Genomic DNA, 12,394 nt, shown 5'->3' with positions numbered 1-12,394 from the left:
GATAACAGATCCGAGTGTCGATGGAGTCAGCGGACCAATGTATACGTTCGTACGCACCAGCCACCTTTGGACCTTCCACAACCAATCGGATCGTAATGTCGATCGCACTGACGAATCCAAAGGTTCAGAACTCACCACTGGCATACATTGAAGGGGATGATCGTCGTTTCATAGCGCTCGAGCTGAGACAGCGCAAGATTCGTATGCTTTGGAGCTTGGACGGTGAATCAGTCACAACCATGACCCATCCTCAGGAGATCGAGGTGCGTGATCTGAAGAATGATGCCGCCTGGTACTTCATTGATGCAACGCGTACCTTCAACGTGGGAACACTCAACGTGCGGCACATGCTGCCGGCCGGTGTCCTGAGCAATGCACGTCCTGTGACCGGTGCAAGCAGTCCAGCGTATTCCACGATCAACATTGGTCCGAGCAGACGTATCTGGGTTGGTGGTATACCGGATGATCTACGTGTGCCGGAGCTGGAGCCGAGTCAAGGATTGGGTGTGGCCGTCAGTCAACTTTACGTCGATCAACGGCAGCTTGGACTGTGGCACTTTACCAGCTCCAGTGGCAAGTGTGCGGGAGCTATGCTAGGGCCGCAGGAGGTTGCCAGCTCGACGAACGAGCGAAACTTTAACGGCAATGGATATGCGGTGTTGCAGCACACGGGCCGTCTAAATAAGGTGGAATTCAGTTTGAGTCTTAGCTTCAAAACGCTCGATGAGGATGCACTCATCTTCTTAGCATTGGATGAGAAGAATGTAAGTAATCGTGTAAAAACTCCCATTGGATTCTTTTTAACGCATTTTACTCTTCTTTCAGAATCGATCAGTATCGCTTACACTCTATCAAGGGCGTTTGGTGTTCCGTGTGGATTACGGTGATGATGCACGACTTGAGATCAACACCACCAAACGATACAACACAGGCCGGTGGGTCGTTGTCGAAGCATCCCGTCAATACCGTAAATCTCGAACGGACGAAGGTGTGCTGAAGGTGGACGGGCTAGACAATATTCTCGGTTCACCCACGAAACCGATCGGTGCCTCGATGCTGCCAGTCCTCAGCGACAAGTACTATCTGGGAGGAGTTCCTCCTGGATTCAAAACGGGCACCACCAAAGCACCCGGAGCAGATCACGCATTCCTGGGCTGTGTGAAGGGACTGCAGATTAGTGGCACTTCTTACGATCCTCTCGACAGTACGACACACTTTGGAATTGAAACATCCTGCGATAGTACGATCGTGAAGGCAGGCTTTTTCGGCGACGGTTACGTCGAGTTCCCGTCGTTCCCGCTGAAGAAGCGAGCCAACTTTGGATTCGTGTTCCGTACCATGGAGCCAGATGCGCTGCTGCTGCTGTCTGCGTATCCGAGCAGAATTCACGATGATTACGACGCGAAGGATACGTTTGGGAACTATTCCGTGTTCTTGTCCGAGGGTCGTCTTCATCTGTGGATGGATGCTGGCACTGGGCGGGTAGAGTTGACTTCCAACGGCACACTGAACGATGGCGAGTATCATGTGCTTGCGGTCGTCAAACAGGGCCGTCACGTGGAGTTGCGAATCGACGACAAGCTCCAGATGTCTCGAACGCTGCAATCCTCGCTGGTGAACATGCCGGGCGAAAGCGGAGGTCTGTACATCGGTGGTGTACCGTACGATCCGGCGTTCGCATCGCTGGCGAAGGTGTTCGACGGTTTGAAGGGTGTCGTGGCGAACGTGGTGTTCAACAATCAAACGCTTTCGTTCGGGCAAGCGCTTAACTTTACCGACGTTCAGATGGGCCGTACCGGACCGCCCATGGGTAGTCAGGGACTGTACACGGCACTCATGAAAACGGAACCAATCGGAAGGAGTTTCAAGGCAGCGCCGGAAGGTTGCCATCGTGTAAGTAGCTGGCGGATGGGTAGCAGATAGACTTAAACACTCCTATTTTAAGCTTTCTTTTGGTCACTTTTAACATGCTCTTGGAGCGGAGTGCCTCTCTGGGTCTCTGTAGCAAGTGCTTTAGATTAAGACATTGATCGTTGTATTACAAAGCAAATACTTTATCTCACATTTAACCTTTCTGTACTTACAGAGTGTTGAAAATGCTACTAACTCAAAGGAAGAAGCAGACGATTGTTAAACACTAAACACACGCTGGAAATGGGTTTCATAGTGTAGCGTAGTTCGTTGATAGCAGTGGTAGTACTGTGACTGCTATTTTAGGTTTAAGCAATTTTATTAATTGGTGAACGGTTGGCTTATGTTAGTGTATCTTAGATTTTTGTTTGCATGATCAAAGTGGATATCAGGACAATAAGGAAACACAATGGGATGTAGAGCTTCGAAGGGATAGAGTAGGGGTAATTTTAGTCTAGTTTGGTGTAGATTTAATACTGATGAATAGTATAAACACGACTACGAAGCACAGAACTCTAATCAACCATCATCGCCATCGATTTACTAACCGGGCTATATTAATCCCCATGCCGACATTACACATTTTGCACTGCTTAAGACACGCTTTTCCGTGAGTCTCGTACCCCTGTTCGGAAGGTAATTTCGAAGCTGGTGCTATCACAATCCGTTTGTTAGTCGGTGCAGAGTTGTTTCACGCAGATGATAAGTTACCTTTTGGTTTGATTGCAGGTCGGAAGCTACTCGTACGAACCGAATGCGTTCAAGTACGGTGACAAACCGCAAAGCTATTCCGTGGTGACGGTCCAGTCGAGAAACATGTGGCAGCGTAATTTCGACATCGAGTTCGACTTCCGGACGTTCTATCCGAATGGCATTTTGTTCGTGGCGTTGGTAAGTTTTCTGGCTATGACAATACAAATAGTGATGATGCTAATCACAACTGTCTTCCTCAGGGAACCAAAGAGAAAGCGAAACACTTCATCATGCTGTCGCTGAAGGATGGCTTCCTCAAGCTGACCGTGCGAGGCCGCAAACGCGAACAGCTCCTACTACCGCCGAAGCTGAACGATGGCCAGTGGTACCGCGTGACGCTGAGCAGCGTGAAGAAGAAGGCCAAACTGAGCGTACAGGTCGGCAGCGGGCACTCCTCGGCGCAACTTAAACTACCAAAGAAACTGAACGCGGCCAGCACGCTGCACGTCGGTGGACTGCCGGACGAGGTGCCGATACTGCCCCGGGAGCTACAACCACGGCCGGAAGCGTTCAAGGGCTGCCTGCGGAAGTTTGTGGTGAACAATAACACGCAGGACCTGGCACGGCCCGGCCGGCATCTGCACGTGGGCCAGTGCTTCCCGCGCATCGAGCGTGGTTCCTACTTCCCCGGAGATGCGTACGCCATTTACAGTGAGTTGGTTTTGGCAGGATGTTGTAGTGCTTCCTACTTGATTGATAACCCACCCTTTGCTTTGCTCTTAAAGAACGCAACTTCAACGTAGGAAAGTTTGTGGAGATTGAGCTGGAGGTTCGGACGTCGGAAATGAACGGAATTCTCATGAGTGTAGCCGACCAGATCAATGGTTTCCCCGCACTATCGTTAGAGATCTCCAATGGAAATGTAAGTAAACCGTCCGAAGAGGTAATGGAATCGTTATTAACAACATAATATTCTTCTCCAGATAATCCTTTCGGTGGACAATGGTGACGGTAATCCGACGCGACTGTCCACATCGCTGCCCTCCAAGTACACACTTTGCGATAACCGGTGGCACAACATCTCGGCACTGTACGAGGATCATCAGATGGCGTTGCGGGTGAACGAGTTCCCTCCTTCGTTGCTGTTGCCCCACGGAACGAACGGATTTGGACGGGTTAACACAAAGGCTCCATTGTACATTGGTGGTCTTCCAGGTAAGATCGGAGTTAGACTGACCGTTTCATCATGAGCATTTGAATTTACGTCATTTTCCTTTCAAAATTTCGTTTCAGATGCGGCTTCCAGCGGCACACTGCTGATGAGGGAAAACTTTAAGGGATGCATCCGGAACATCGTCATCCGCAACGAGCGCAAAGATTGGACGGACATGGACGATCTGCACAATGTGCTGCTGAGCGAATGTTTAGCGGTGAACTAGCGCAACCGTCCCTCGCGCACGCGCACTGTACATAGCCATTACGATTCAATACGCTTAGACGAAGGTGTTCCAACGGTATATAGGGATGTAAGTAGTTGAGAGGGAGGTAAGGATAGCGACGAGGTACTACTGTTTTTCCAGTAAGTTCCGCGATGAATCCGGATGAACGGTTAAGCCAAATATACAGTCTGAGGCTCACTCGTCTGCGCAAAGACGTGTAGCAGTGACGCCTCAACACGATAAACCTGATCATCCGGATAGTGCCGATGGTTTTTGAGTAGAGTAGGATAAGGTACGTTTTGTAAGCTAGCAGATAGGTAGCCCACCTAACTTATGGACCTAATTTGTATTTATTACGCCCGAGAGTGCTGTCTCTCGTGCATAGAGTCTCTATTTATTCTCGATAGAACCAAGATTCCAAGGAAAAGCAGAAAAAACTACACTACAAACACACAAACTACACGTTCGATAAGATGCCATAAGAGAGAAAGGGGGGAGATCGAGTAAAGGATACAATGTATTAGAGAAATGATAATCGAACACTGCCCTCCTCTTTGAACTGGAGGTTTAACGTTTAGAAAAGCGCGGGAAGAGGAGAACTTAACTCTAAGCACAACCGAACGACTAGCCGAATGTAGTAGTGATACTGCTGTCACACTTAACTAACAACATCGTGTATCATGTAAGACGAAAACGAAACTGGTTTTTGCGAGTTGAAAAACTACGGTCCGTATGTGCACGATGGCCAGCCAGCCAATTGCATACGGGCCGCGAGCACAAACTGACCCCCGTAGATCCGTAGCATCGCGGTATTACAATAAAACCGTTCTCCTAACCACCTCCTTCCCTCCAGCGGGAGGGTGAGTACGTGAATGTCTTCAACAAGCATGTGTGTGTTGCCGATTGTTTTTCCTCTTATCCGAAGCAAAGTACGAAATGAATGAAGAAAGTGCGAACTAATGAATGGCGATTTCTGCTTCGGTGCGATTCTGCGCGAAGTAATTGGATGAGAGAAGGGGGGAACGGTACAACGCCGGACTAATGGTGATGGCCTTCGTGTAACCTGTTTCGACTTAACCGTGCTCGTGCCGTTAGACAGTGGGATATGCAACTGTTTAATGTTTAATTTAATATTTGTATCATAACCCTGTGCTTTACGAAATCCGATTTGTTCTAAAACGCCTAAAAGTATGCAATCGCGTAGCAAACAGCTTGAAGCTTCACATTTTGTACTCAAACTATGATAATTTGCGCACTAAAATTACAACAAAAATCAAGTTTAAATCAACAATTCAACATCACACATGACTAATGCATTTCATTGTATTAAATTACATACATTTTCATTGTATATGCAATACATTTTGACCATTTCCACCTGCACAACCAATGTGCATCAGCTCGCCGCAACCTCAAGGGCAATAGTACCGGTTGGCGGGTGGCGGCGGATTGCAGCCATCGGAAAGCCTTCCTTATGGCACCGGTTCCATGCACGTGCATTACCTTCTTGCCTCCATCGCCTCTAACTGTTCTTTTTTGCGCCTAATTCCCCTGCTTCTCTCTCTCACCGTTTCGTGTGCCCCTTAATGGCCTCGCGCGTACCTTATTGGTTCTATTTCTACCGGGCACGTTTTGCTGGCCTTAAGCCCTGTAGCACCGTACGACGCCGGGGCTGGGCATGGTGGCGCGTTTTGGTGTGACACACGCCTTGCCTGCATACGTGATAGGGCGCGCGAGGCGACCACAGTACGCATCAGGAGCCCAATGGATCCTGGATGTCTGGAGGCTCATCTCGATACCGCGATTCGAACCGACCAGCAGTAGCGAGAGATCGAAAGTTTAATTCCCTACACTGGATTAGTGCCACTGTGTGTGTGTGCGCGTGTGTGGTGCATCAGAGTGTAGGAGATTCATAGTTCGGTGTCGTGATTTTGCATTGTTTACCCAATAGATGAGTGTATCTGTGTGTGGCGCGTGTGTACGGAAGCTTCATGAATCCTAAGAGCGACGACGAGGAAACGCCGGTGAGCAGATACGGGCAGGTTTGCAGCTTCCTGTTTCACCTGAAAGTGAGTAAGGTTGCGGGGTCGGCCGGTGGGGGTGGGTGGGACGTCAGTTACAACAAGCCAGAAACGCCACTGTTTCAATAACACAGCACGCAATCAATCGATGTAAACAACGAATGTGTGATGTCACGGTTCGTGATGCTGAGCGAAACGTGATGTTTGTGCGGCGTGCATATCTGCCCATTTCGAGTGATCCCGCTGCCCGTCCTGTCTAATAATCCAAGGCTCTCGAGGATGAGATCGCCGCACAAGGTGATCGTTTGGTACTGCTGTTAGGGAAGGGCACTTCCTCATGGTGACGAGTGCCGCTGTACAGAGATAGAGCGAGAGAGATATGTCATTAGAGTGATGTGTTTATTGCCAAACCGGTGATCACAGTAGCCAGGAATGGTAGTGGTGCTGTTTGTTTGCGCACCACGGCGATGTTGGCCGCAACGGTATCGATCCAGGCCTGCTGAGAATAGCGATGTTTGGCGCTAAGACGCTTGACACGTGCTGGCGTGCTTCAGTGGGAAAGGAAGCTATTTCTAGAGTGTAAACAAAGAGCGAAATAGACACAATCACATTTCAATAATATACCGCTCTTGATCTTGTTGTTGTTATTGGCATTTAAATATGAAGAATTGCAATTAAAATCTTCAATGGCCGATTCCTTGACTGCTTTTCATCTCCCTCTCCCATTCCAGGTATTGATGGGATACGCCGTCTACAACTACTTCTCACAACACTTTGTGACCGTGTTCTTGCGCCGTCTCTTCTGCCCGGTAGTGGTAAGTCCTTAAACTCCAAATGACCACACGGTCAGCAACTCTCCAACACTCCGCCTTTGTTGCCGACTTTCGCACACACACAATATCGTCCTTGTCCGGGCAGCTTTCCCGCGGGGACGGTTTATCGCGTAGGTGAGACACAACCGGCAAATCGAAATTGACCTACCCAACCTGCCACGCACGCATCGCAACCGATCGAAGAAAGATGATTTATTCTGACATTGGCGGCCAGCGCAAGCGAACCGTAAACCGTGGCCTTCGGTGAGGCCGCTTCATCCTCTCACTCCCTGTCCACTGAGTGCCTGGTTCAGTAGGTGGGGTAGATAGTGAACAGCGTGCTTTGTCACACTCTGGGTTCGATTTCTGCTCGAGTCCCCCTCGAGTCAAGTCATTCCTGGTTCCGGCAGTGTACTTTCTTCCCACCCGCAACCTGACTCCAAAGCGAACAACCCTCGCCAAGGACCTGTGGGGGGGTGGAAAACTTGTCTCGCTCTTTCACAAACCAAAAGGCCACCCTGCTCGTTCAAGGCATTACACAAGTTTCCCCATTCACAAATCAAAACTTTTCAACCCATTTCAGTGCTCGGGCAGCGCTGAAATGCTTGGTTGCGAAATGCCGCCGCAAAAATAGCCCCCAACCAATAGCAAAAGCTCCTTCTTCTAACCCTTTAGGGCAACACAAGGCAACTCCAAAAAAAAGTGGTGCAATATTATGACAACGAAAAGAAAGAGTTGCTAATGATCAGGAAATGAGCTGAAAGCGATTCCATTGTATTTGTGTCTCGCCGCGCCGTGTTCTGCTCCACGGTCAATTGTGCTTAATGTGGGGAAAAAGAGGTATGCAAATGATTATTTATTGCACGCGGGTTCTTCACGTTGATAGAGATGTCAGGTCGAGATCCGTGCCCATATTGGATTGAAAGTGGAATAAATTAACGAGTCGTAGCAAAAATACGCATTTTACACTCCTTTATCCGCCTGTTTACAACTTGTGCAAAGGCGTGATAATAAAGACGTGACAACGGGAGAAATTAATTTTTCATATCCCGACACTTCAAATTAGCAAAATGGTTTGGATTTGTTAAAAGATCGAGGCCTTTGTTCTCTAAAGGTTACAGCAGCAACACAAAAATGTCAATGAAACCGCCGATGTTGTTGGTCCGCGAATAACTCCGAACCGCCCTCTCGGAACAGAACCAAAACAACATTTGGCCAAAAAGTTTGTCATTAAAAAAAGTTAGCCATCGTTTAGCTTCGCGGTTTAATGTTTTACTTTGAAAAGCTAGCTCGTTCTCCCCAGAACAGGGCCGAAAACACGGATCGAAGAACGCGAGCAGAACCTCGCCGTAAGCCCGAACCATCATTCTTCGGACAATAACAACGCAGAACGGTACAAACTTCATGTTTTGAGTTGACGGTTTTGTATCTATTTTTGTGTGAGCTGTGAGTGGAAAAGGAAATGGAGAGGAATGGAAAGTAGTTAATTTGTTTACAACATTATTGATTACACGGACGCTACACTACTCCACTGATTAGGCTTCGGGAGGACAACAAACGGGCTTTCAGTCGGGTTGGCTCACCCGCACACGAGATTCAAAACCGATTTAATTGACCAACCGCGCCAAGTTCTTTGATGTACATGGGGCATTTAGCAAATCAAACAAGCCAACAAACCACTTTCTTTTCCAAACACGCGTTCCTGACCATTGCCAACTTGCTCTCCCAAAATCAACACACTGCCCTTTTTGCTTACTGTACCGGGCGGCCTCTCCTCGGGCATCATCAAACGCGCACCGCGCACGTGGAAGCACCCCCCCCCCCCCTCTATGCAATTAATCTGCCTTTTACGCTAATTAATCACATCTGCTTTTCTGCCGTGGCCATATTGAGTTGCGATTGGAGCTCTTCACCAACCCGTCCGGAACACCAACCGGATGGATGCTCTCTTCCGCATCGTTCCGGAGCAACTTCCGACTGAGCGGGGTTGCTCCGATCGCGATCGAGATCGAAAGCAGAGAAGATGCGTCTAGTAGGCGCTGATTTTGGATCGCAAAACTTTCGATTTCACGATCACAACAAACTCGTTATCGATCGATCGATCGCGGGGATTGGAGCAAGTTGTTGTTGTTGATTGCTAGCGCGATGCGTCTCTATGGCAACGAACAGATTACTTTCGTTGCGGAAACTCATTTTGTGGTTTAAATCTCTTATGTAGAGTAGTTTTAATTCAATAATGGGGCCCTTCACGATTCTAGTCAGTTTTTTGTATGGAGTTTGACAGTTGGAGGCTGAAATCATGTAAACATTCCATTCAAAACCACACAAAAAACTAGCCTGCAATTTTCAGTCTAGATTATTCTAGCATCAAAGCTAGAATTAGATTCGAGTACCTGCTCGAAAACACGGTGTTGTTTACATTTACCCCAAGGTGCATTAAAGAGATCACGTGGTGGAATCTAGAATAAAAGTGTATGTAGTTCAGGTGGTCTCATAGCATGTTTTTTGAAACCAAATTTGAATGTCACTTATTAACAGAATGGGTGAAAACTTTTGTTCAAACAAGCTTTCTTGAGACTTGACGAATACTCAAAACACTCTTAAAATCTTCATTCAGAAGCAGAAGCGATAAAAATCAGCCTTCTAAATTCATACACCTTGGGATAAGTCCACCTGTATATTATACCCACTTAGATAGCTGCTCGAAAACTGATATACAATGCAAACAGCTGACAGGCTGAAGTTTCAGCCTACGAACTTACAACGGAAAGGGCCCCAATATTAGTTCTTAAATCCAATTCAGTCGATTTTTTGAATGGGATACAAAAAAAACTTCGACTTTGATGGAATAAATTCAATGAATAAACGTTCATTAACCATCTCAGAATACATTAAAACAAACGTTCTTGATCGTGTATCATCAACATGCCCCAGACAATAATGCAATAACTCGTGTAATGAACTGATCAGAACGGTAAAAAGATTCCATCGGCCATATAAAAATGACTTTAAAAAGCATGTCTCACCGTTCGTAACACTTCCTTCACTCCTTCTATGGATCAGGTTCAGGTCCAGGTCACCGTTCACCGATTTGGTACGCGAGACAATAATAAACAACCGACTACCGATCGAAGTTAGACACACACACTCATCCTTGTCGGGTCGGGATTATCCTCTCCAAGGGTCGCATCTTGTCGATGAAGCACCATCCCCCACACACCCAGTAGCACCCAGCAGCGCAGGTCGATTAATCAACCGATCGGCTGTTGCAGAAGATAGTTCACCCTAACCCTCGGCCACTCCAAATCGGGGGAACAGATTCGATCGAGCGTCGCGACTCCTTGTGCGCGTGAAAAATGCGTCTCAGCAGCAGCAACAGCAGCAGCTTGCTCGATCGTCGTCCATAACAAGTCGTCATCCTTCGATCACGCTTCAGTTCTCGGTGCGCTCAGTCTGTCTGTGACTTCCGCAATGCTCCTCACTTGGCTGGCCTTCACATTGACAATGTTGACCGCCGGCAGCGCGTTTTATGACCGCTGACGAGGCACCGAAGATCGTGCACGGAAACGTGCAGTGGTTGGCAGTCTCCCCTAAAGTGGAGAAAATAGGGGGATAAAGAACACAAACACACACGCTTCCCACTCGTTTGCTGTGATTGTTCTGTGTGTGTCACCCAAATGAAAAACGTTTCTGAACACGCCGAGGAGAGACACTTGCAGGGGCCTATCGCCTTTCGTACGGCTTCCCAAAATGCCACACTGTCCAGAAACACGCGACCACAATTGCGGTTCCCTCTCTTCCCCCGGCACACAGTTGTGCCACGCTCGGTTGACCAACTTCTCGTATCCTTTCCGCGTGGTCAACACAAACCGAGCACTTCCCTTTTGGATGGACTCATTTTCGTTTGTTCTAATTTGATTATCGATGTCGTTTGTCGCCCCTCCGTTGCTGGTGCAAACCCGTACCGATGTCGGATGTTTGGGAACGTTTTCGTTTCGTGACGGTGATTTGTATGTATGCTCTACGAGGGCTAGTACGAAGGCCCTGGAGGAAAGTACATGTGCACACAGCGGAGTTACACGGCCAGAAACGTGAACAAAATGTGCACACGTTGGTCGGAAATGGAGCTAAATGGGACACACAAACACACAGGAAGTAGATTAGTCCTTAGGAAGTGATGTGTTTGGGGAGTGTTGGACAACAAACAACAAATGGACTGCATCTCTACTGCAACACAGACGAAAAGGACAATTAAAACAGAAAAAAACAGTGGAATTGAACAATCAGTTACTGCTGCTCATACAACACAATGACAACGATTATATCGGACAATTGCTTGTCCGTCTTTCCATTGCATTCGTGAGCCATTGTATCGGCCCTGTTCCGCGTTGTTCTGCATGTGTACGACACGGATCAAGCGTCACCATCGCCAGGAGGCCAGCAAGCGCTAAAAGCTTAGCAGTTTATCCTGTTTAGCGACAATGAAGTCGTCGTCGCATTTCCTCGACCCGAAAACGAGCGCCTCATTACGCAAAACTCCAACGAACGAGCACGTTATGGTGCAGCTGACCATGTCCCATCACCTTCCTCTGTCCCCATGCATTAGCCGGTGCGCTCTGTGTGGCTTTCGTTTTGATTTGTGTGGACGTTCCTGCAAATGTGCCACGTGAAAAGGTGCACACACTCAGAAAATTCGTCCGTTCCGGAAATAGTTTTCGCTGTCATTGTTTTTTGTGTTTTTTCTCCCGCCTGTTCCAACAACAACCGGTGCCCACGCACATGGCCGCAAGGAGCCGTGCCGAGACGATTGTGGAGAGATTTACTTCATGCACGAATGACACGTGCAGGTGCCAAATGGGGGCTGTAGGACGGTGTTACTTCCGAGTTTTCGGGGTGGACAGCCAGCTAATTCTACGCACATGTTTGCGTACGTTGTACGTTCGTGTTGTCGTTTGTTTACTGCATTTGGGGCTTTTGGTTTCGGTTGTTAACCCTCAACTGCTAACTTCTCTTCAAACTCTTCTGTAACGAACATACGACACAGCGGAAACATGTTTCTTCACCTTTTTGGCATCGAAAAAAACAACAAAAAACAACAAGCGAACAGTTCTTTCGATTTAAGCTTACAGTGCAGAAGTAAGTTAAAGTTTGTGGCGGTGGGTGGGTGGGCGAGGGGTTAAATCGAATGTAAACTAAAAGCAATAAACACTCACTCCAATCGGGTTTCGTTTGTGGTACCATTTATGGGGCTGAGTGTAACGTTGGGAGAGTGCAGTTGACGCACACGACTAGCCTACCGAACGACCGAAACGACTACCAAACTATTCAACCTTGTTCCCACTGGAAAAGGGCAGCAATAAGGAATTTAACTTGCTCTTACTTCAGTACAGAAAATGAAACAATTATTCCTTGCATTTTGTTAACATTTTTAATCCATAAATTTGAATGTCTTCAAAGAACATTTGCTCTAAGTGATACGAACAAGCAACCTTGCGACTTTGATTTGTCGCATCTATCT

At 47.7% G+C, this 12,394-nt stretch overlaps 2 protein-coding genes across 9 annotated transcripts in view; both read left to right on the top strand.

Annotated features, from left to right (window-relative positions):
• LOC3291603 (laminin subunit alpha lam-3) overlaps window positions 1-4,929 on the top strand; it is a 77,360-nt gene extending 72,431 nt beyond the window's left edge. For 3 of the 4 annotated variants that reach the window (XM_061660357.1, XM_061660356.1, XM_061660358.1), the window contains 7 exons: window positions 9-764; window positions 826-1,893; window positions 2,641-2,802; window positions 2,865-3,315; window positions 3,390-3,526; window positions 3,588-3,819; window positions 3,898-4,929. In XM_061660357.1, the coding sequence (XP_061516341.1) occupies window positions 9-764; window positions 826-1,893; window positions 2,641-2,802; window positions 2,865-3,315; window positions 3,390-3,526; window positions 3,588-3,819; window positions 3,898-4,043 (2,952 nt within the window). In that variant the 3' untranslated portion in view covers window positions 4,044-4,929. Of the gene's footprint in view, window positions 1-8; window positions 765-825; window positions 1,894-2,086; window positions 2,544-2,640; window positions 2,803-2,864; window positions 3,316-3,389; window positions 3,527-3,587; window positions 3,820-3,897 lie in introns of those variants that run through there. The other variant, XM_061660359.1, reaches the window with a different exon arrangement.
• An 855-nt stretch (window positions 4,930-5,784) lies between these two features.
• LOC1278112 (dual specificity tyrosine-phosphorylation-regulated kinase 2) overlaps window positions 5,785-12,394 on the top strand; it is a 59,006-nt gene continuing 52,396 nt past the window's right edge. For all 5 annotated transcript variants that reach the window (XR_009766067.1, XR_009766065.1, XR_009766066.1 and 2 more), the window contains exons 1-2: window positions 5,785-6,112; window positions 6,796-6,879. Coding sequence is in view for 2 of the 5 variants with exons in the window: in XM_061657474.1 (XP_061513458.1) it covers window positions 6,035-6,112; window positions 6,796-6,879 (162 nt within the window). In the remaining 3 variants the exon portion in view is untranslated. The remainder of the gene's footprint in view (window positions 6,113-6,795; window positions 6,880-12,394) is intronic.

The sequence above is a fragment of the Anopheles gambiae genome, chromosome 3, assembly GCF_943734735.2.
Source record: "Anopheles gambiae chromosome 3, idAnoGambNW_F1_1, whole genome shotgun sequence".
NCBI classification, from domain to species: domain Eukaryota; kingdom Metazoa; phylum Arthropoda; class Insecta; order Diptera; family Culicidae; genus Anopheles; species Anopheles gambiae.
The sequence above is the reverse complement of the archived record's forward strand: the minus strand, read 5'-3'. Positions and strand labels throughout refer to the sequence as shown.